The following is a 24,844-nucleotide window of genomic DNA, read 5'->3' as shown; positions in this document are numbered from 1 at the left end:
CCTGACAGCAAGGAGGGGGAGACCATGGGTTTGCAGGAACTGTCCTACTGAGCAAACAGTGGAAATGCTGCTTTGCGCTTTGGCTGGAATGGAGAGAGAAAACACTCAAGCTGGTCCCGGGGGCACTGTGTGGTTCCATCACAGCATTGATGGATAAAGAAGATGTGGTGTGTGTGTATATATATATATACACACACACAATGAAATATTACTCGCCCATTAAACAAAAAGAAATATGGGACTTCCCTGGTGGTCCGGTGGCTAAGACTCCACACTCCCAATGCATGGGGCCCGGGTTCGATCCCTGGTCAGGGAACTAGATCCCACATGCCTCAACTAACACCCAGGACAGCCAAATAAATATAAATTTTAGAAAAAGAATGAAGTAAAGCATTTGCAGCAACATGGATGGATCTAGAGACTATGACCTAGACTATGACCTATCTAGGGCCTGTACTGACCGTCCCTCCAGAGCATGGAGCCCCGCCGAGAAAGGAGTCCCGCCCAGTGTGACCATGCGGAGGCCCCTGGAATCAGGTTCCACAGGGCAAACAGGCTGGCGTTTCTGAAAATCGCGACCTAGAGACCACTGACACAGACACAGCTTCAGCCTCGCGGGTTGACATCGGCGGGGCAGCGCCCTTGGAACAGAGGTCACCTGTTATCACTGAACCCTAGAGAGGCCGACCTGACCCAAAAAGTCACCGGGGATTTCTTCTTTGATAGAAATTCACAAGCTGATTTGAAGCTATACATGGACACGCAGAGGGTCTACCTGATTTTAAGATTCGCTGTAAAGCCGCCGCGGTCAGGACGTGAGGAGGCACAGTGACAGCGTCGGCAGAGCCCGTCAGGGACACGCGGGTCCCGCAGAGCTGGCGCGGGCGCTGCGGCTCCGCACCCAGGGCTTTCCCTCCCTTCCCACCCTCCCCACCACCCCCCGCTTCTCCGCTTCTCTCTGGCCCAGCTGCCTCTGAGGGGGGTCTGCCTTCCGCTTCCATGATGGGAGCTGGGGGGGTTCTCTGTTTTAATTACAAATTTAATGACAAATTGCTGGAACTGACTTCACCCCTGCTGAGCAGGAGTCTCCCGAGGGAGCCCAGAGTCCTTATTTCTATCAAGCTCGCAAGGGACTGTGCACAGCTGTGGGAGAGCCTGGTGCCAAGGACACAGCAGTCCTCGAGTCAAGGTTCAGACGGAGAAAAGCAGCCGCTGCTTTCACCAACTGAAGAGCTTTACAGAAACCAGATGCTCACAGAGCAGAAGGGCAGGTATCGTCCAGAGGCAGTGTGGTCTGAGTCTGCGCGGTTTATGCAGCCTTTATGTATTTATGACACTCGGACTGACTCCATCATGCTATCTGGGACCTACACTGGCCTCAATCTCAACCAATTTCAAGTTGAAGGCCAAAACTGTCATAACACTGGCATGAGGCCACTCTTCCCCTGCCAGGCTTTACGAGTGCTGAAGAATTGATGCTTTTGAACTGTGGTGTTGGAGAAGACTCTTGAGAGTCCCTTGGACTGCAAGGAGATCCAAGCAGCCAATCCTAAAGGAGATCAGTCCTGGGTGTTCATTGGAAGGACTGATGCTGAAGCTGAAACTCCAGTACTCTGGCCACCTCATGCGAAGAGTTGACTCATTGGAAAAGAGTCTGATGCTGGGAGGGATTGTGGGCAGGAGGAGAAGGGGACGACAGAGGATGAGATGGCTGGATGGCATCACCGACTCGATGGACGTGAGTTTGGGTGAACTTCGGGAGTTGGTGATAGGCAATTCATGGGGTCGAGAAGAGTTGGACACGACTGAGCGACTGAACTGAGCTGATTTGAAAAACCTGTGTTTTTTTCATTCTTACAGCACAGCTTAGGCTAAGCAACTGGATAAAGATGGGGTTCTTAAATCTGTAGCACCCCCAAATGAAATGTTATTAATACCATTCAAAACTAAAACTAGAACTACATATGATCCAGCGCATAGACTCAACAGACATGAATTTGAACAAACTCCAGGGGATAATGGAGGACAGAGGAGCCTGGTGGGCAAAGAGAACATGACTTAGCGACTGAACCACAACAATAACATGATCCAGCAATCCCACTCCTGGGCATGTATTTGAAAAAAAAACAAACCCATAATTTAAAAGGATACATGCAGCCCAGTGTTCACCACAACACTATTTCCACGAGCCAAGACATGGAAGCCACCTAAATGCCCATGGATAGAGGAATGGATAAAGAAGATGTGATATATATACACAATGAAATATTACTCAGCCATTAAAAAGAAAGAAATACAGGACTTCCCTGGTGGTCCAGTGGAAAAGACTCCACACTGTGAATGCATGGGGCCCGGGTTCAATCCCTGGTCAGGGAACTAGATCCCACATGCCTCAACTAACACCCAGGGCAGCCAAATAAATAAAAATAAATTTTAGAAAAAGAATGAAGTAATGCCATTTGCAGCAACATGGATGGATCTAGAGACTATGATACGAAGTGAAGTAAGCCAGACAGAGAAAGACAAATAGTATATGACATCACTTATATGTGGAACCCAATTTTTTTAAAAAATGAAACAACTGAACTTACAAAACAGAATCAGACTTACAGATATTAAAAACAAACTTATGGTTACTAAAGAGGAAACACACGGGTGAGGGATAAATCAGGTCTTGGGATGAACACACACACACTACTATATATAAGGTACATAACCTACGGGACCTCCTGTATGGCCTAGGGAGCTCTACTCAATATTCCAGGATAACCTATATGAGAAAAGGATCTGAAACAGAATGAACATATGTGGCTGTATAACTGAACCACTTTGCTGTACACCTGAAACTAACATAACATTGTAAATCAACTATATGCAAAAAAAAAAAAAAATTTAAGTACTTACAAGAAATTGCCTGAAGACATCTGCAGAAGAAGGGGTGGCAGATTGGAAAGAGGAAGCAGTCCCTGGGGTGTGTGGAAACAGTCCTGCGTGTCTGGCAGGAAGGCCCTTCTTGGAACCATGAGGTGGGGGAGGAGGGCTACCCTGGCACAGAGACTGTCCTTCTGCCTGGCTCAGCTCTGTGGGATCCCCAGGCTTCTCAATACCAGGAACTCGCCTACTATCCCCAAGTGAAAGGGGAACAGCAGAAATGCCCGAGTCTGCCCCGGGCTCAGTATCTGATCAGATGGGTGATGGGGAGGCTGTGTGGGCTCAGAGGCTGTGGGGCAGGCCAGGTGGTCCCAGGGCCCCAGCAGGAAGCAGACTCTGCCTCTGAGCCGTGCTGGGGTGGGGGGGCAGGGCCTGGAGCTGCCCCCCCCAGTAACTACAGTAGCATGGAGACCGGGCACCTGTGGACAAGCAGCAGCTAAAAGAACGGGACAGGCAGCCGGGGGAGGGGGTGGGCGGAACAGGAACAGAGGTCCAGACCTCTGAGGCCACATCCACAGAATAGAGGACTTCCCCATCCCCTTGTCGTTCAGAACCTGATTTACTAACCATGAATCCTAAATGCTGGGCTTCCCTGGAGGGAAACAATCCACCTGCCAAGCAGGAGACTTGGGTTTGATCCCTGGCTCAGGAATATCCCCTGGAGAAGGAAATGGCAACCCACTCCAGTATTCTTGCCTGGAGAATTCCATGGACAGAAGAGCCTGGTGGGCTTCAGTTCATGAGGTCACAAAGAGTTGGACACAACTGAGCGACTAAATAAGAAAAACAAGAACCTAAATGCTAGGGAGGGGAGATTTCTCAGCTTTTTACACTTTACACTTCAGTCCCAATTTAGACAAGAAAACAAGAAAAAGAAGGAAAGAACAAAACCCTCTGGATCCCTAGAACATTCAGCAGAACACCTAAGGTTCTCATCCCACGTCCTGCAGTGCGGGCGAGCCCACCTTCACTGCTCTGAGGCTGCATGCTTGTAAGAAGAGGAGAGGATTTCAGCCAGAAGCAGAAGGGATGTCCAGCAGAGGGGACAGAGGGTCACAGTCACGCTGATACTGAGGGATGACCAAGGGCCAGTCACTGTTTAATACACTACTGGGACTTCTCTGTATTCAGTGGTTAAGACTCCCTGCTTCCATTTCAGGAGGCATAAGTTTGATTCCTAGTCAGGGAACAAAGATCCTGCATACCACACAGAACAGCCAAAAAATAGAAAAAGAAAAAAAATACTCCTTAGGAACAGGGGGGCTTCCCAGGCGGCGCTAGTGGTAAACATCCCTGCCCATGCAGAGACGCGAGTTTGATCCCTGGGTCAGGAAGATCCCCTGGAGGAGGGCATGGCAACCCACTCCACTATTCATGCCTGGAGAATCCCATGGATAGAGGAGCCTGGTGGGCTGCAGTCCATGGGGCTTCAAAGAGTGAGGCACAACTCAAATGACTTAGCATGCACAGGAACAATAATTATCATGCTAACTTCTTGAAGTATCACTATTACCATGATTCTCTCCAATTAACAGCTAAGTAGATAAATAATTTGTCCAAAGTCACAAAGAATGTGTAGAGTAGCTGGGATTGCAAACTTGGGAAATAATAATCACTTCCTGGCTCAAAATTCTCCAAGAGTTTCTCATGATACTTAAAATCCAAATCTGTCATCTCAGCCTACAAAATCCTACCTGATCTGACCCCTACCCCCTGACCTCACTGCCTGTGACCTTCCCCCTTGCTCATGGACTTGATCAAACTGACGTCCTGAGTTCTCAAACAGGACAAAGACATCCCTGCCTCAGGACCTTTGCACATGCTGTTCCCTCTGCCAGGAACAGATCTCCACAAGGCTCATTCCCTCATCTTACTCATGCCTCTGCTCAAAGGTCGTCTCCACTGAGCAACCTTCCCTGACTTCTCATCTAAAACACCAAGTCCCCTGTTCTCTGTCACCTCCTCTGCTTATCTTTCCCCGCACACTGATTGCCTGCAGAAATCAGACCTTTATTTGCTGGGCTGTGCATTACCTGACTTCCCCCCCTAGATCCTGCAAGGGCTAAAACTCCAGTGTGAGGACATGACTGAGTATTTGTTAAATGAATGACTGTATGAATGAAGGGGAGTGGGGTGCACAGGGCCCAGGAAAGGGCATGACACCCACCTCACAGAGTGGACGATGAGACAGTCACAAAAATACAGTGGTCCTAGGGACTTCCCTGGTAGTCTAGTGGTTGACTCTGCACCTCTGCTGCGGGGGATGTGGGTTCAATCCCTGGTTGAGGAGCTAAGATCCCACAAGCTGCAAGATGCAGCCAAAAAAATACACTAGTTCTTTACCTTTTAGAAGTTAGGCACCTCTCCAAGTCCTGGATGAAAGGCAGGGACCTTCTGTCCCAAAAAGTAACCAAACATTTGTATATAGTCTCGAGAGTCTCTTTTAAGACCCAGGGAAGAACGTCTGCACTGATGTGAGGGATACAAAGAGACTGGGACTGATTTCAGCATTGGCTGAGGCCGTTCTGGTTCCCCTCCCCTCCCCACCCGCTGCCAGCTGGGTAGTTCAGCTCCCTCTGGGCGCTTCCAAAGAAGAGAATGGGCTCCCTGCACAGGGAAGCACATGGGGCAGAAACAGCAGAGTCTAGGTCCCTGGCCCAGCAGTCTGGCCTCTGGTGACCATGTCCTGCACCCTCAGCTCTGCACCCTGGCTTGCAGTAGGAGCAATGATGACAATCATTAATATTCCTCCCCTCCCAACACACAAGCCGCGTCATCTCTCAGGGTGACTTGTTTCGAACAATGGGACGTGGCAGAAGGGACGTGGTGCCAGCTCCGGGCCTCGCCTGGAAGGGGCTCCTGCTTTTGCCTTGTGGTAAGTGTGACTCCCCGAGACCACCATGCTGAGAGAAGGCGCACGTCCACCACATGGAGAGAGAGGATGGCCGTGCGCAGGAATACGTGGCCAGTCTTCCTGCAACTTCCAGCTCAGCCCAGCCCAGCCCACTGGTCCCCTGACCACAGCCAAGTGAGTGACTTGAGCTGATGTCAAGTGGAGCGGAAGAGCTGCCAAGTCAGTTCCTGTCCCGCAGAACAATGGAAAGTGTGCCTTGTTGTTTAAGCCACCAAGGTCTGGGGTCGGCTGTTACACAGCAGCAAACAGCAGGTCCATTCCACCCCTCAGCAGGGACGCCCTCCCCTCCTGCTTCTCTGAACCCTTCCAGTGGTCATGTACAGATGTGCGAGTTGGACCATAAGGAAGGCTGAGCACCGAAGAATTGATGCTTTCAAACTATGGTGCAGGAGAAGATTCTCGAGAGTCCCTTGGACTGAAAGGAGATCAAACCAGTCAGTCCTAAAGGAAATCAACTCTAAATGTTCGTTGGAAGGACTGATGCTGAAGCGCCAATCCTTTGGCTACCTGATGTGAAGAGCTGACTCGCTGGAAAAGACCCTGATGCTAGGAAAGATTGAGGGCAGGAGGGGAAGGGGGCGACAGAGGATGAGATAGTTGGATGGCATCATCAACTCAATGCACGTGAGTTTGAGCAAACTCTGGGAGATGGTGCAGGACAGGGAGGCCTGGCGTGCCGCAGTCCATGGGGTCGCATAGAGTCGGACACAACTGAGGGACTGAGCAACAACTCACCACTAGGTACAAGCTCCAGTATCGCCCCCTTTCAGAAGTCTCTCTCATCACTCCATCTCACCCTTCACCCTACTGGCCTATGAACTCGCAACCTACTCAACCTTGATGAGAAGGCCTCATCAACTCAGAGAAGCGCTCCCTGACTTGCACGGTGGCCGTGACCATCTCTGCCTGCTTGTCCCCCTCAGACTGTCATTGTCGCATGCACTGTCATCCCGGTGCTTCACACACAGAAGCTCGTCACTCCCACACAAGACGGGCCCAGTAAGAGTCAGTGAACTACAAGGACGAGCCTGACACACCATCTCGCTCACCCTCTCTGCAGGCCTGTGTGTGCCACTCCCCCACCCCCAGACCTGGGCCTAGAAATGCCCAGAAGGCCAGGGTCGTGCTACTCACCTCCTCATGCCTCACGGAGCCCTGCACACAGTGGCTGTTTAGTCACTAAGTCATGTCCGACTCTTTGCAACCCCAGGGACTGCAGCACGCCAGGCTCCCCTGTCCTTCACCATCTCCCGTAGTTTGCTCAAACTCATGTCCACTGAGTCACTGCTGCACACAGTAAGCACTCAATAAATGTGCTGAGGACTCTTCACAGGGCGCTGTGACCTGAGCTCTAAACTCACCCAGTGACCCCTGACACTCAGGTTCTCCCAGACCTGGATGCGCTGCAAGAATGGACAGTCTCGGCCTGCGTATTGTTAACTCTTCTCAATCAATGGAGTTCCCGCAAGTCCATGTGTTCTACTCTCACGACGATGGATTCATTCCAAAAGGAGCATCTTGTGGGAGCTGCCTTCCCTTTACAGGCATTCACCCCAACCCCTCTTTCCACAGCCAAGCGTGAAGGAGTTAACACAGCTTCCCACGCTGCCCAGGAGCTGCAAATCAACTGGAACTATCTGCTTCGATCTGTTGTTACAAAGCACAGTCCAGACAGAACTGTCACTAGGAGGGACAATCATCCTGTGAACACACACAGGGTCCCCTGACCTTTCCCCAGCATTCCAGAGATCTGGGAGCTGTGTGGGCCTGGGGGGAGGGGGTGGGGGTTATAAATAGCAGGACTGGCCTGGGTAATTCCTTATCTACCAACTCCTTATCTCTGGGAAGGTTCAAAGCGTGTCCCACTGACCACTTCAGACTTCCCACTTCCCTGGGATCAGGCCCTGGCTCTCCTCTCCTCAGGCAGTAAGTCCCAGCTGCGTTGTTGTTGCTGTTATGCAGTTGCTATTATGCAGTTGCTAAGCTGTGTCCGGCTCTTTGCAACCCCATGGACTGCAGCCCATCAGGCTCTTCTGTCCTCCACTATCTCCTGGAGTTTGCTCACATCCATGTCCATTAAGGCGGTGATGCTATCCAACTATCTCATCCTCTGCTTCCCCCTTCTCCTTTTGCCTTCAATCTTTCCCAGCACTGGGGCCTTTTCCAATAGGACCCAATCCTAAAATCCCATAGGCTCACACCAGGCCAAGAACTGGCATCAACACATGAGGGCCTTTGTCACCTGGATCTGAGCAAGGTGAAAAGCCAACACAGGCCAGCAAAGAAGACAGGGGGAAAGAAAACAGGGAGAGGACTGGTCAGGAGGCGGAGTCCTTCTTGGCTCACGGCTGGCCCTCCCCTGTCCTCGTGGACCTGTGAGTCCGCATTTGTTTTGGGGAGACACAGAGGAGACGTGGGCTGGCCTGGACGATGGCACCCAGGGTCCCCACCCTGCCTCCACCGTGCGACTTTAGAACATGTCCCTGCGGGGAGCAGCCCATGTGCCCCAACTACTAAGCCTGTGCTCTGGAGCCTGGGAGCTGCAACTGCAGCGAGAAAGCCCACACACTCCAACTAGGAAGTAGCCCCTGCTGTCTGCAACTAGAGAAATTCTGCTCGGCAATGAGGACCGAACACAGCCGAAAATAAATAAATAAAATTTTAAAAAGAAAGAAAACTCTGCTCAGCACTGAGGTTGCTGAATCCAGGTACCAGGGAGGCTCTGTCCTTCAGGGATGACATGCTGAGCCCCCAGGTAACAAAAAAGTTAACTTGAATATGTCACTCAGTACTATTAAGGGACCATTCATTCATTCAGTCCATTCATTCATTCAACAAACATTTGTCAAGAGTGAAATGTATAATGGTAAAGAATCTGCCTGCGATGCAGGAGCCACAGGAGACACAGGTTTGATCCCTGGGGTCAGGAAGATCGCCTGCAAAAGGAGATAACAACCCACTCCAGTATTCTTGCCTGGAGAATCCCATGGACAGAGAAGCCTGGCCCGCTACAGTCATGGGGTCACAAAGAGGCAGACATGACTGAAGGGACTTAGCACGGATGCACATACAGAGTGTGTAGCACGCACTTCCCTAAGCACAGCTGGTGAGCATCCTTGTGCTGGGTGTGCTGCGGCTTTGATCAGTTCCTGCCCCTAAAGTGCTCTGTCCAGGGTCTTCTGTCTGTCTTTGGAAAGGAACACAATGCGTTCTACTTGCCGTCATCGAGGCCCTAGGTTTTAGGGAACAAGAGATTGCCCAAAGATGATAATGACACCAGCAACAAGAAGTGATGTTTTCAGAGAGCTGAAGGGGTTTGCATACAGGAGACTCCCTGAGTAGAACACAGGACAACATGCCCATTGCCCCAAGCTGTTAGGCCACAAATCTGACCCCAAATCTAAGCTCCCCAACATGACAGTATAGATCAGCCTTCTGCCACCTACCTGAGGGCAAGGACCAGTTTTCCTTCTGTATTTTCAACCTGTTGTGGGCTGATAATTTACAAAACACACAAATCGTGTGCTTGAATGCTACGGTGACGTCAAGTTATTCTAAGTTTCTAAACACTTGCTCTCACTGTTGGTCTTTGTCTCATTGCTACTCAGCACCAGACAACTCACGCACTTTCCCCCACCCCATCTATGAAGCACACTTTGGGCCAGCAGTGACGTGGCTCATGCCGCAAACCATCCAAAATCTAGCAGAACACGCATTACAAATACTCAAAATGGGAAGGCAAAGGTGCACTTACTTGCCGATGGCTGAAACCGGATCAGGTCTTGCAGGTCAGTAGAAATCTGGAAGACGTGGCTATAGAACTGCTGGACGGAATTCTTTAGGCCGGAGATCTCTCTGGAGTGTGTCCGGAGCGTCCCGTTCATCTGCCGGACACAGCTCCAGAGGCTGTTCACGTGCTTGTTGAGCCCCTCCTTGATCTTCTGAAGGCTCCCAGAGATGGAGTCCAGCTTGCTACAGGTCTTCTCCACGTGAGACACCCTGTCCTCCACCATGGACACCTCTCTCTGGACTCCGTGCATCTTCTCCTTACAAGTGTCCAGCTCGCTGAGGACGAGGTCCTGCAGCTGCTGCCACCTGCCCTCCAGCTGGTCACAACAATGCGCTGGGGGGGCCTGGGGAGACGGCAGGGGCGCCTCCGTCCTCCCTGGCTCACCCACCTTGGACCACCCACCCCCTGCAGCCTTTTTCCCTCCTCTACCACCGCTCAGCTCGTTCTGTAGACGTCTCAAGTGGTCATCTGTGTGGTTGAGCCAAGAATAAAGAAAACTGAAGTCCTGCTGAAGTCGCTGGATGCTGCGTTCGGTGTCCTGAAACTTCCCCTGCATCGTGTAGTTTAGAGATCTCAAAAGACTCACCATCTCGCCCCCATTCCACAAAGTGTCTTCCATCCCGCGAGGCTCTCCTCGGAGGTTCTGCAGGCACATGTCCTCCACCACGCGCACTTGGTCCTTCAGGCGCTTCAATTCCATCATGACCTGCGGGGGCCCAGCCCCCGACACAGTGGGCAGGGCTGCCGCTGGGGGAGCAGGTACCATCTCCGAGCCATTCACCATCTCCAGGAGGGCGCTCCCCAGCCGCTCCTCCAGGGACTGTATTTTCTGATCAAGCAGCTGCCTCAGGCCATCCACCTCCCCACTAATGGTCCCCCGGAGGGTTTCTTCAATGTAAAAGCAGTGCTCCTCTGCATTCCTTTCTGTCACGTTGATCCTTGCATCCAGTTCATGCCATCTGGCATCGAAGTCCATGTCCGGCTCTGGAGCCTCAAGGCGGTCAAACTCATTGTCCAGTCGTGTGTTCAGCATTCTTGTCGCTTCAGCAACTCTTTCGATTTTCTGGTCTAACATCTTGATCTGTGGCCCCAAGTCACCAGGCTTGGTACCGTCACAGCAGTTTGCATGGGCTGGAGGGTCTTGGACCCGGGCCTGAAGGTCACTGATTTCTTTTCTCAGCTTGGCCTCCTTCTCTCCTATCAGCTCGATCACTCCCAGGTAGCTGCTCCCATAGTCATCACAGTGCTGCTGAAAACCAATCAACTTGTACTCGCACGAGTTCTTCAGATCAGCTAGCTTTCGGTCCATCCCTTCCATGAGCTCCTCCCTCAGAGCATCGATCTTACTGTCCACGTAGGCTTGGAAGAGCTCGCTGGTCGTCATGGTGACCGTTGGGCCCTGGGCGGCCTCCTGGAGCTGTCTGAGCTGCCCTTCGTAGCCCTTCACTTTCCCGTCCAGCTCCTCCAGCTTGTCACTCTTGGTCTTCAGGGCATCCTTGACTTCAGCCAGTTCAGACTTGATGTCCTTCATGCCTGACTCCTTATTGTTGAGGATGCCGGGGGGCTGAACTGTTTCTGGTTCTCCACCCACGGCACTGTTGGGCGTTGGCCGGGGGTGCAGGTTGCTCAGCCATGAGGCCAGCATCTTGCTGGCATCGTCCTGGACGGCGTGTTTGAGGTTTTCACTCACTCCAGCAACGGAAGACTGAAGGTCCAGAACCGTCCTGGTGAGGCGGAGAACCTTCTCCTCCAGCACCTGAATTTTCTTTTCCTGAAGTTCCTGGGGCCCCTGTTTTGGATCTCTTGTCTGACTTGGGTCTGCAGCAGGAGTAGGTGACACAGTCTTCTTAGGATCTGAGACTAGGCTTGGTTCATTGTCTGTTACAAAGAAAAAAAGAGTCGGACACGACTTAACATTTCCTATTTTTACCCAGTTTTGCAAAGACAATTGACAGGGTACTTTTGGGATACACGCAAACCTCCCCCCCTACCACTCCCCTCTCACCACACACAGGCAGTTACTCTGCTGGAGTGGAAAAGATGATGGGCGTTAAGTCAAACAGACCTCCAGGGGATTCTGGCTCTTCTGTCTATAGTCTGCCCTTGAGCAAGTTAATTCACTTTTGTGAACTATACTATGAAGTGAAGTGACTATCTTCCTTCCTCTGGTTGTCAAGAGAATATTCACAGGACACATGACAGATATATGTTGTCAAGAGAATATTCAGAGGACACATGACAGATATACAATGGTCTCTTGGACCCTGAAGGGAAATATTCTTTACTTATATTATCATCGGAACATATCATTCCCACATTAGTAACTGCAGCCACACCCCGACAGCTGACTGCATTCTATAACCACAAGAAGCCACTTGGGATCCACCCATTAGTTGTTGGGTGGTATGATACCATGGCTTCCCCGGTGGCTCAGCGGTAAAGAATCTGCCTACGATGCAGAAGCCACAGGAGATGCAGTTTCAATCCCTGGATCAGGAAGATCCCCTGGAGAAGGGAATGGCAACCCACTCCAATATTCTTGCCTGGAGAATCCCATGGACGGAGGAGCCTGGTGGGCTACAGTCCATGGGGTCCCAAAGAGTCGGACACGACTGAAGTGACTTAGCACACAGGCACACGATACCATAAGAGCAGCAAGTTATCCTCCAAGCAACTCCTAAATAGTCTCTTTCTTTTATTAGCATCCCTGTGCTAAGAGTCTCATAGACATTGTTTAGCACCATCATGCAGTTGGGAAACTAAAAGCAAAAGAGATAAAACAGAGTCTATTGGTGTCTCCCAACAAAGAGCCATGTGGCCCTATGTAGTGAGATTCACTAAGTCAAAGAATACATTGAAATCTTTTTTTACCCATGTCCCAGTCAGCTTTGAGATCTCAGATCCAAGACCAGAGATTGAACCTGGGCCCCCAAAGTGAAAGTGCCTAACCACTGGACCACCAGGGAAGCCCCCAAACATTGAATTTTTGATAATTCTACTTTGAGAAATATACCCCATAAGGAAACAGCCCAAAAGAAAAAATCATGAAATAATTGTGGTGAGTCATAAAATGAAAATAAACATGATAAAAATAGATAAACCAAAAAAAGGTCATCGAAATCTGAGGCACATGATGTCACAGAATACAAGGAATACTTGAAAGAGGTTAAGGGACTTCCCTAGTGATCTAATGATTAGGACTCTTTGCTTCCACTGCTGTAGGCCCAGGTTTGATCCCTGGCTTCCCTGGCGGCTCAGACGGTAAAGAATCCGCCTGCAATGCAGGAGATCCAGGTTCAGTCCCTGGGTTGGGAAGATCCCCCAGAGAAGGGAATGGCACCCCACTCCAGTACTCTTGCCTAGAAAATCCCATGGACGGAGGAGCCTGGTAGGCTGCAGTCCATGGGGTCTCGAAGAGTCTGACACGACTGAGCAACTTCACTTTCACTTTTCACTTTCATGCACTGGAGAAGGAAATGGCAACCCACTCCAGTGTTCTTGCCTGGAGAATCCCAGGGATGGGGGAGCCTGGTGGGCTGTCGTCTATGGGGTCGCACAGAGTCGGACACGACTGAAGCGACTCAGCAGCAGCAGCAACAGCAGAGCAACTAATACACTGGGAACTAAGATCTCACAAGTCGTGTGGCACAGCCAAAAAATAAAATGTAAAAATTAATATAAAAAAGAAAGGAATTAAAGAATTAACATCAACAAGCCTGCAGACAACACTGAGACCTAGCAAGTAAAGTGGAAAAAGCCACACACAACACAGATTATGGCATAAAATGCACTCACATACACTGACAAACAGTGGAAGTAAGTTTAGAATGTGGTAGATATTTGAGCTTAATGGTCATTGTTTTTCCTCCTCTAACTTTTGCAGATGATCATAACAACCGTTATCATTCATTAAAAGCAACTTAGTGGTAAAACCGAGGCTTGAGTTTAAATGTCCCAACTCCCAAGCCGAAAACTAGAAAGAACATCTTGTTTTCCATACTGAAAAAATTCTCTCAGGATACTAGACATAAAAGTCAGTAAGTCACGTACAAATGAAATGCTGTTCTGAGCAAAGGAAATTTTTTTTAAAGGGCAGGAGAAGAGGGGAGGATCAGAATGTAAGCAGATGTTTTTCCTTCATATACTACTGGTGACTAAAAAAACTGCTACAAATTTTTGGAAGAATAACTTGGAGAACGTATCAAAATACTCAGAGTCCTTTGGACTCTGCAATTACACTTCTAGAAATTTATTCTAGTAAATAATAGGGATTAATCCAAAAATTTAACGGAAAAAGTACTTATTCAAATACTATCTATATAATAATGAAAAACTGAAAACGGCCTAAGGGGCCAACAGTACAAGATTGTATCCAAACAACCACACTCTATGCAGCCAAGAAATGATACTAGAGAATATCTAATGACATGGATGGTTTTTCATCAATTAAAAATTAAAATCAGTTAAAAATTTAAAAATAAGTGCCCAAAACAGTGTGTGTATTATAATGATGATGGATTGAGGATAAGCACTTCCTTTCATTCTGAAATCCCATTAATGGCAAAAACAACATAAACAAAACAAACAAAAGAAACCCCAACCAAGTCACACATACAAAATTGGGAATCAGAATGGTTTTCACAGTGCATTGGAAACCAGAAGAAAAAGAATTTTTAAATTGAAGCATAATGGATTTACAATGTTTTGTTAGTTTTCTTCTTTAATTACTCAGACCTGTCCAACTCTTTTGAAACCACATAGACTGCAGCCCGCCAGGCTCCTCCGTCCATGGGATTCTCCAGGCAAGAACACTGGAGTGGGTTGCCATTTCCTCCTCCAGGAGATTTTCCTGACCCAGGGATCGAACCCTCATCTCCTGCATTGGCAGGTGGATTCTTTACCACTGAGCCACCTGGGAAGCCCAGTTTCAGGTATACAGAAGTGATTCAGATAAATATATATATATATATATATATAAAATCTTTTATATATATATTCTTTTGTCCCACATATATTCTTTTTTCCTACATAGATTATTTACAAGATATTGAGTATTACAAGTATTGAGTTCCATGTGCTATACAGTAGGTCTTTGTTTATCTATTTTATATATAGTAGTGTATCTCTGCCAATCCCAAATTCCTAATTTATCCCTCCCCCCAGCTTCCCCCTTTGGTAACCATAAGTTTGTTTCCTATGTCTGTAAGTCTGTTCCTGTTTTGCAAATAAGCTCATTTGTGTCTTTTTTTAAGATTCCACATAAAGTGATATCACATGAAATTTGTCTTTCTCTGTCTGATTTACCTCACTAGTACGATCATGTCTAGGTCCATCCATATTGCTACAAGTGGCCTCATTCATTCTTCCTATGGCTGAGTAACATTTCATTGTATATATGCACCCTATCTGCTTTATCATTCATCTGTCTATGGACATTCAGGTTGCTTCCATGTCTTGGCTGTTGTAAATAGTAATGCAATGAACATTAGGGTGCATGTATCTCTTTGAATTATGATTTTCTCTGGATATATGCTCAGGAGTGGGCTCACTGGATCATACAGAAACTCTTTTTAGGTTTTCAAGGAACTGCTATACTGTCCTCCATAGTGGCTGTACTAATGTACCTTCCAACCAACAGTGTAGGAGGGTTCCTTTTTGAAAACCAGAAGAAAACTGAGCAATGTGCTTAAAATTCTAAAGGAAAATTATTTCCAATCTAGAATTCTGAAGCTGGAGTAAATATACTTGTAGACTACCATGTCAAAAAGTTTACCTCCCACGCAATCTTCTCATGAAACTACTGAATGATGTGCTTGACCAAAACAAGGGGATAAAATAAGGAAGAGCAAGCGGGGCGGGTGGGGGGTGGATGGGAATCAGGGAATGGACAGGAGAGAAGTCCGTGAAGATTGCAGGGCAGCAGTGGTGAGCGAGGACAAGCAGGGGACCATTCCAGGTGGGGCAGCAGAGAAAGCTCTAGGAGAGATGTCAAGACGAAACTGATGTATCTGAACATACATGTAGATAACCAGCAGAGAGTCTGGGTTGAAACAGGGAATAAAAATATAGAAAACCAAGCAAAGAAAAACATAATTATTAACACTAGAGAAATCAAAAAACTGTGTAGAAAAGGCAACATATTCATAGCACACTGCAGGGCTCAGCTGTAAACACGATGTACCAACTACAGTGGATCCAATAAACAGGGAACAGACAAAAACACAGCATAACTGAATGCAAAGGATGGGGGTGTGGAAGCCTCATGTTAGAGGAAAGGGACTTAATTCCTCACCTTCCATAATGAGAAGTCGAGGATGTGGACGTAAATTCCAAAAGACTATCTAAAGAGTTTAAAGAAATGCTCACATCAGCAGCACATATACTAAAACTGGGAGGGTACAGAGAAGATTAGCATGGTCCCTGCACAAGGATGGCACGTGTGTGAAGCATTCCATGTTTTTAAGCAACCTAAGAGTGGTGGTATTAGTGGTAAAGAATCCGCTTGCCGATGCAGAAGACTTAGACACAAGTTCAATCCCTGGGTTGGGAGGATCCCCTGGGGGAGGGCACGGCAACCCACTCCAGTATTCCTTCCTGGAGAATCCCATGGACAGAGGAGCCTGGCGGGCAAAGAGTCAGACAGGACTGAGCGACTTAGCACACATACACACACACACGTCCATCAACAGATAAATGGATAAAGAAGATATGCTGTATACACATATACAATGGAATATTGCTCAACTATAATAATGCCATTTGCAACAATATAGACAGATCTGGAGGGTATTATGCTTACAGAAATAAAAATCAGACTAGAGAAAGACAAATACCCTACGTTACCACTTATGTGTGGAAGCTAAAAAATAAAACAAACGGATGTATATATAAAAACAAGAACAAATTCACAGATACAGAGAACAAACTGGTGGTTACCATTGGGGAGAGGGAAAAGGGGAGGGACAAGACTGGGGCAGGAGATTAAGAGATACACACTACTGTGTATAAAATAAATAAGCCACAAGGACATATTATACAGCACAGGGAAATACAACCATTATTTTGCAATAACTTTAAATGAAGTATAATCCATGAAAACACTGAGTCACTTTGTTGTAGAGCTATAATTATAATTAATATTGTAAATCAACTATACTTCAATTTAAAAGAAAAATTGTAAGAGTTTAAAGCAATTACTCCTGAGAAGGGAAACTGGCAGAGAAAGGGAATCACTGCTTTTCCTAATAGTCTTCATACTATAAAGCGATTCAACTCATTAAACTATATGTATGCTTAAACTTTTACAAGACAAAAGCTAAAAGTAAACAAAACAGAAATAAACTGTCTACTGTGATCCAGTACGCCCTCTCAGAGCCCCATCGGAGCCCTGACCGTGCTCTGTTGTAATTACTTATCTAGTGTCCGCCTCAACTTTTTCTCCAAAACACCTAAGTATAAAGACTGCAGATCTAGAAGCTCAATAAATATTTGTGGGATGAATAAATTTTTCTTTAACAAAATGTATATGCAGATACAGGAAAGACCGCAGTATTTTATAGTAAAATGTTAACAGTACTTCTCGTTTGGTGGTAAGATTAGGTGTACTTTTTTTTTTCCCTTCCTTTTCTTGGCCTGGCTGTGGAGCAGGCAGGATCTTAGTTCCCCAACCCGGGATGGAACCCAGCCACCCTGCCACGGGAACACGGAGTCTTAACTACTGGACCACCGGGGAAGTTCAAGATGATATGTACTTAAATATTTTTCCTATATGTTTCAAGTGAAAGTAAAGGTTGCTCAGTTGGGTCTGACTCTCTGCAACCCCATGGACTATATAGTCCATGGAATTCTCCAGGCCAGAATACTGGAGTGGGTAGCCTTTCCCTTCTCCAGGGGATCTTCCCAACCCAGGGATGGAACCTAGGTCTCCTGCATTGCAGGAGGATTCTTTGCCAGCTGATCCACAAGGGAAGCCCCATATGTTACAAACATTCTTCAATTGATATGCATTACTTTTGTAATAAAAAAGTTATTTTAAAATCTGTTTTACAGGTCGGTGGTGGCAGCCTTGCAGCAGAGGCAGAGATGCTGACTTTTGTGAAGACCCTGAAGGGCAAGACCATCACCCCTGAGGTCAAGCCCAGTGACACCATCGAGAATGTCAAAGTCAAAATCCATGATCAGAAGGCATCCCGCCTGACCAGCAACATCTAGTTTTTGCCAGCACACAGCTGGAGGATGGGCTGTGCTCTGTCAGACTACAAAATCCAGAGAGAGTTCACCCTGAACTTGGTGCTTCATCTGTGAAGCGGCACCATTGAGCCTTCCCCCTGCCAGCTTGCTCAGAAATCCAACTGAGACAAGACGTTGGCTGCGTTACGATCACCGATAGCCCCGGCGGTCAACTGCTGCAAGAAGTGTGGCCACACCAACAACCTGCACCCCAGGAAGAACGTCAAATAAGGCCCCTCTGCCGGTTTCTTTGCCCACAGGGCAGCCTCCTGCCTGTGGCCCTGGGGCCTCAGTAAACTTTCCCTTTCGTTGACTGAAGCAGTAAAAAAAAAAAAAAAATTATAATAATAATAAATAAAATCTGTTTTACAGAGAATATTGAGAAACACCACTAGTTTTAAAATGGAAAACACCTCATCAGAAAACATAATCATTTAAAAATGACTTAAACATCTAACTCATAAGAAAATCTAAGTTTTCTGACTGAACTTTAAAAAAGAAGAAAGATAAAGTGATGTAGAATAAAATGTCAAAACATTTTTGTCCATAAAAGTCAGCCTCTTGGGGACTTCCCTGGTGGTCCAGTGGTTAAGACCCCACACTTCCAATGAAGGGAGCAAGGGTTCGATCCCTGGTTGGGGAACTAAAATCCCACAAGCTGCACAGTGTGGCCAGAAAATTTTAAAAAGTCAGTCTCTTAAGTGTTAGTTTCTCAGTTATGTCTGATTCTTTGCAAACCCATGCACTGTAGCTGCCCAGGCTCCTCTGTCCATGGGATTCTCCGGGCAAGAACACTCGAATGGGTTGCCATTCCCTTCTCCAAGGGATATTCCCGACCCAGGGATCGAACCCAGGCTCCTGCACTGCCAGCAGATTCTTTACTGTCTGTTAATGTTATACTTAAAAGCCAAGGCGGGACTTCCCTGGTGATCCCAGTGGCTAAGCCTCTGTGCTTCCAACTCAAGGGGCCCAGGCTCAATCCCCGGTCAGGGAAATATTAAAAGATTCCACATCTTCCAATTAAGACCCAGCATGGCCCCAGAAGTAAATAAGTAAATGAATATTTTTAAAAAAACAAGGTAAAATTATCATTGCTTTCTGAACTATTCATTGAGTTTGTGCTAATTCACTTAAAAAAATAATCAGAAGCAAATTAAGAACCACCTCATTGGATACTTCTAACTCTGGGCTTAGCTTTGCAAATATGCTCGCTGTGCTTGGTCGCTTCAGTTGTGTCCGACTCTTGCAACCCCATGGACTGGAGCCCACCAAGCTCCTCTGTCCATGGGATTCTCCAGGCAAGAATACCAGAGTGGGTTGCCATGCCCTCCTCCAGGGGATCTTCCCGACCCAGGGTCTGAACTCGTGTTTCCTGTGTCTCCTGCACTGTGGGCAGATTCTTTTACTGTTGAATATCTCACCCCAAACAGAATGAGAATGATTCTATTTCCCTATTTAAAAAAAAAAAACAACAAACAATTTTAGCGACTTCAAATTCAGTCTTAAGGGAGCTTGCACATGAAAACTAAAGTAAAAACAAACCAGGCGTCATTACATCATTACATGAGAATCTCTTCTGTCTCTGCCTCAGGCCACACAAGGCTGAACCCAGCCTCATCTCCTCTAAGGTCTTGGTTTTCACAACCAGCTGGCCCTAACAAAGCAATTTATTTTTTAAAAGTTTGTCTTCCAATCGCTACTGCTTCTGCACATCAATGTGTGTGCCACGTGCCTCCTGCAGGCATACGGGTGTGTTCTTGGAAGCTCTGGGAAACCCCTGCATGTAACTCACGAAGCCTGGAGTTAGAAGGAGTGGTGATGAGCAGAGTTGAGCACAGGAAAGCAGTGAGTTACCTGTGGGTTTCTTCATGCTGTTGCGGGGCCGAGCGGGCATGGGGCGGGGCATCCTCCCAGGGTCTCTGGGACCTTCTTGACAGTTTCCCCCCCTGAAGCCAGGGCAGCACCTCCATTCCAACTGCGTCACCGTCTTGTACCTGGTGACGTACCTGGGTCTGACGTTCACGCGATACCTGCCAAAGAGCAAGGTGGCATCTCTTGTTACTGGTTGCTGTGGCAGATACCCCGGCCTTCCTGGCTGCACCCAAGTGAAGAGGCCCTGGGTCACTGCTCTCTGCAGTATGACCCCAAGGGGTCACCGGTCTCCTCCAGTCCAGCTCTACCCCCCACCTCCTTCCTCCATCTCTTGGATCCACCTGCCCCCAGCTCCCCTCCCTTGAAAGGCTGGAGAAACAGACAACTCAGAAAACCCTGGCCCATGACTCTCATTGAGAGTACGGAGAGTGTTAGTCGCTCAGTCGTGTCCGCCTCTTTGCAACCCCATGAACTGTAACCCGCCAAGCTCCTCTGTCCTGGGGATTCTCCAGCAAGAATACTGGAATGGGTTACCATGCCCTTCTCCAGGAGATGTTCCTGACCCCGGGATGGAACTGGAGTCTCCTGCATTGCAGGCAGATTCCTTACCATCTGAGCCACCAGGGAAGAAGGTGTGACTCTCACTGGATGTGGACAGTTTTCAAAAACTGGGCTTTCACTTCACTGACAAACTTCTATTTGACAATTTGCTGCTTGGTGGAGATTATCCCAGGCCAAGTCAGGCCCATTTGGTTAGTGTTTTACACACAACATGGCTGGCACCCTCGCCTCCCACCCCCCATGTATTTATCTTGGCACCTTCTTTCCTGACACCTGGCAAAGGGAGCAGTGAGCCTCTACAGACCCACCTCATAGTATTTGTGTTGAGATCTTGGTGGCTCAGATGTTGAAGAATCCACCTGCAATGCAGGAGACCCAGGTTCAATCCCTGGGTTGGGAACATCCCCTAGAGAAGGAAGTGGCAACCCACTCCCGTATTCTTGCCTGGAGAATCCCCAGGACAGAGGAGCTTGGCGGGCTACAGTTCATAGGGTTGCAAAGTCGGACACGACTGAGCGACTAACACTAACTCATGCGCACTCATGCATCTCACAGAGACCCTGGCAACAAGCTGGCAAGTCCGTCAGACCCAGGGCTGGACCGCAGCCCAGAGCAGAGAGCTGATCCAGGACCCCTGGGTGCCCAGGGGGGTCAAGCCGGAGTTCACCCCCAGGGGCCCTGCTCACAGCACAGAGGCGAGCAGCCCCTCGTCCACCTTGGCTTCTCCTGCCGACAGCAACCCCAGCTTTCTTGAGTCTCGTCAGTTGCTCTTCATTTCTGACCCCAGCACTAGCAGCCAGCTCCCTTTTCGGGTTGTTCCTCAAGGGGCCTCAAGCCAGCCAAAGGACTCCGCCTCAGGCCCTGGCCTCACGGCAGGCGGAGTTCAAAGTCACATTCCTGAGAGAATCACAAGTGGCTGAACGTCACAGACTTCCGGCACCCCGGCTGAGGGGCCCAAGCATGACACAGAACCGTACGAGCCAGGCACTGCCCCCGGCCAGGACAGGCAAGGCGACTCTGCGGAATTCTCGGGGGGCCGGCGACAGCGCTGCCGGGCGGGAGTGTCGCCACACCTGGTCTTGAGGGCATGGTTCTCAACCTTGGCCACGTGCCACATTCACCAGGGACCTGTGAAAGACCGCCCATGTCCAGGCCCGGTCTCAGAGGCTCCATTATGACTGGTCTCTGATGCAGCCTGGGTGTGTGGATTTTGAGATGCTTGGGTGGGAGCCTTTTTGGGGAAAACTGATGCGAAAACCCAGTAAGTAAAACAGAAAAGGGCTGCTCAAGGGGTTGGGGGGCAAAGCAGAGGCAAAAGCCCCCTCCTAGGCCCTTCATTCTCATTCCTCCCACGTCCCCCATTGAGGTCCCACTGAAGACATCATCCCCTGCTCACAGATGGGAAAACAGAGGCTCATAGAGGTTAAGTGACTCCTCCCAATGGTCAGGAAGGGCCAGAACGCATGCATGCTCAGTCACTTCAGTTGTGTCTGACTCTTTTTGCGACCCCATGGACTGCAGCCCACCAGGCTCCTCTGTCCACAGGACTTTCCAGGCAAGAATATTGGAATGGGTTGCCATTCCCTTCTCCAGGAGATCTTCCCAACCCAGGGATCAAACCCGGGTCTCCTGCATTACATGTGGGTTCTTTACCACCTAAGTCACTAGGGAAGCCCCAGGAAGAGCCAGGACCGGCTTTAAACCTGTGTTCTCCCCTATACACACCATGGCCCTCCCAGCAAGTGGAAGCCACCAGTCTGCCTGGCAACTGCCCTAAATTCAAAGCCACCCCACCCACTCGGAGATGTTCCAGAAGGCCCCACAAGCTGGGTGAGAAGGCAGCCTGAGTATCTAATTTGGGCCAGGTTACACTCTTGCCCTCTCCCCCCACCTGGCACCCCACCCACCCAAAGCATCTTCTGTGTGGCCCCAGAAACTACAGGAAAAGAAAGAAAAATCCCATTTCATTGTTTTGCTCAAGCACAGCCTAATGCTGGAAAAATGTGTGATCTCAGGAAAACCTGGTTCCTCTGAGCATTTAGGACTGAACGTGAAAATGCGTTTGCTCCGGAGTTTTGTTCGCGTGCCAGGTGATGACAGCCCACAGAAAGCCCTCTGACCGCAGCTGAGCCGGGAGGAGGGGCTCCGAGGCCAGCAGACCAGGGCGACCCCCACCCCACCCGACCTGAGCCAGGGGCCTTAGCCCCTCACTGCCCAAGAAAGTGCTCAGTGCTCCAACACACTTCATTCTTCTCCCTGAAGGCAGTGATGATTTCAGAGCCAGCTCTTTAGGAAAGCTCCCTGGAGCACCGCCTTCTCCACCCGCCCCACTCCCATTGCTGTAGGGTTTCTGGTTTCAATGGACCAAGTTTGCAGCCCCGGGGACAGCTGGAAGCCATCAGGGGCCACCTCCACTGTGGAAAGCTCACGGCCACCTCCCTGCACAGGAGGATACAATGCCCGAGGCATCTGCGGGTTCCCAGGCCTCAGCTGCGGGGAGGGGCTGTCATGGGGGAGGCAGGGGCTGTTTGGTCCCACAGCATTTCTAGGGTATCCCAAGAAACGGGGTTGCCACTCCTCCAAGGGCAACCAGGGGGCTCCCCGGAGGGTGGGGAGGCCCCAAGTAGCATCCCCAGGCCTGCTCCCCATCACTCTGGCTTTGTGGAACAGTATTCCTACCAAGGAGCTTTTTAAAAAAAATTTTATTATTCATTTATTTTTGGCTCCTCTGGGTCTTTGTTGCTGCACAGGCTTTCTCAATTTGCGGTGAATGGGGCAGGCGTGAGGCGCCACTCTAGTTGTGGTGCACGGGCTCACCTGGCCGGCAGCAAGTGGGATCTTCCTGGTCCAGGGATCGAACCTGTGTCCTCTGCATTAGCAGGCGGATTCTCATCCACCGCACCACCAGGGAATTCCCCAGGGGACTTTTAAAATATGTCCAGACCTTTATCCTCAAAATTCTGATTTCATTGGTCTGGAGCAGGGGGTCCCCAGGCGTGTGTACCTTGCAGAAACTCCCCACGTAATGGCTGAGTACAGCCAGAATTGAGAAGCACCCCAGACTCTGGCAAGGAGTGAATGGAGCCCCTGGACTGGGGCTAGGATGATGTTCCATAGACATTCACTGAATCAGCGAGCTGCACCCAGCTGGGGTGGCCAAGGAGGGCCTACAGCCAAAGGGACAGAGTCATGGCGGGCAGGGCTGGAGCCTTGGCCCCCATCCCAGCCTCGGGTCAGGACTGGAACAGTATCTTGTGCCCTGGGGAGCCCTGACCAGCTGCCTCAGGCCCCCCTGGGGGCAGAGTCGGGGGCGGGCAGGCAATGAGCTGCCCTACAGCCCCACCTAACTCCCCTCCTCTCCTCTGAAGTCCTTTTGGGTTTTTTTTGCAGGGGAGGGTGAAACAAGAGTTCACCATTTTTACAAGTTCCCCTGGGTCAAGGCACCAGATGAGCCCAGGAGATGCTAATGAGAAGGCAGGTGGGAGAAAAGGACTAGAAAAGTTGACTCAAAACTCAGGGACCATGTGACGGGAAGTATCCCTGTTAACACACAAGGGGACAAAGTGACTGTGCTTCCAGTTGATATCATCCCCACGAAGATGCCTTCCTAGCAGGAGGTGAGACCTTCCCTCATCTGTTTCCAATTACAGTTGAATGTGCTTGTTCAGAATTCATCCTTCTCTCTGCAGCCCAAAACCCCAAGAAAGCAAGAACGCCTGGTGGCTCTGTTCTCCACAATGTCCCTGCTTTTCACACTGTCCTATGGTACTGAATAAATAACTTATTAATTGCTAATCAATAACTGATTGATCAAACAATTAATTAATGACACGAGGCCCACCTGTGACCAGGTTTGGGCGAGTCCAATGTCCATACAGAAAAACCCAGAGTGGACTTCCCTCGTGGTGCAGTGGATAAGAATCACCTGCCAATGTAGGGGACACAGGTTCGATCCTGGTCGGGGAAGATCCCACATGACACAGGGCAGCTATGCCTGTGCACCACAACTCCCGAAACCCCTGCGCCCTGGAGCCCGTGATCCGGAACAAGAGAAGCCACGGCAATGAGAAGCCTGTGTACCCCAACTAGAGAGTAGGCCCCTGCTCACCGCAACTCAAGAAAAGCCTTTGCAGCACTGAGACCCAGCACAGCCAAAAATAAATAAAAATTAAAGCCCCAGAGTGATCAACCCCCAGGTCTCACCCAGAAGAAGTGGCTTCCTGAGTCCTGTTGTTGTTGAGTCTGTAAGTAGAGTCTGACTTTTTGCGACCCCATGGACTGTAGCCCACCAGGCTTCTCTGTCCATGAGATTCTCCAAGCAAGAATACTGGAGTGGGTTGCCATTCCCTTCTCCAGGGGATCTTCCTGACCCACGGATTAGACCTGCATCTCCTGCACTGGCAGGTGGACTCTTCACTGCTGAGCCACCAGGGAAGCCCTCTGGAGTCCTACCAGAACCCAATCAAGCCCCAGGGTCCACAGTCATGGGAACAGGACAAGACTCAACACCAGAAGGTAAGCCAGCACTGTGCTTTCCAAGAAGACAG

The 24,844-nt window shown here is 49.2% G+C and overlaps 1 protein-coding gene and 1 non-coding gene across 5 annotated transcripts in view; one reads left to right on the top strand and one right to left on the bottom strand.

Moving 5' to 3' along the window:
• The window catches only part of EMILIN2 (elastin microfibril interfacer 2), a 59,789-nt gene that overhangs the window by 10,488 nt on the left and 24,457 nt on the right, over positions 1–24,844 (bottom strand). For all 4 annotated transcript variants that reach the window (XM_055559210.1, XM_055559209.1, XM_055559211.1 and 1 more), the window contains 2 exons: positions 19,719–19,894; positions 9,600–11,513 (listed from right to left, as the gene is read on the bottom strand). In XM_055559210.1, the coding sequence (XP_055415185.1) occupies positions 9,600–11,513; positions 19,719–19,894 (2,090 nt within the window). The remainder of the gene's footprint in view (positions 1–9,599; positions 11,514–19,718; positions 19,895–24,844) is intronic.
• On the top strand, positions 15,994–16,096 carry LOC129636358 (U6 spliceosomal RNA). The gene has a single exon (XR_008706898.1). It is a non-coding gene; the product is annotated as a U6 spliceosomal RNA (small nuclear RNA).

Source organism: Bubalus kerabau, chromosome 21 (assembly GCF_029407905.1).
Source record: "Bubalus kerabau isolate K-KA32 ecotype Philippines breed swamp buffalo chromosome 21, PCC_UOA_SB_1v2, whole genome shotgun sequence".
Classification (NCBI taxonomy): Eukaryota; Metazoa; Chordata; class Mammalia; order Artiodactyla; family Bovidae; genus Bubalus; species Bubalus kerabau.
Note: the sequence above shows the minus strand (reverse complement) of the source record. Positions and strands in the feature narration are given on the sequence as shown.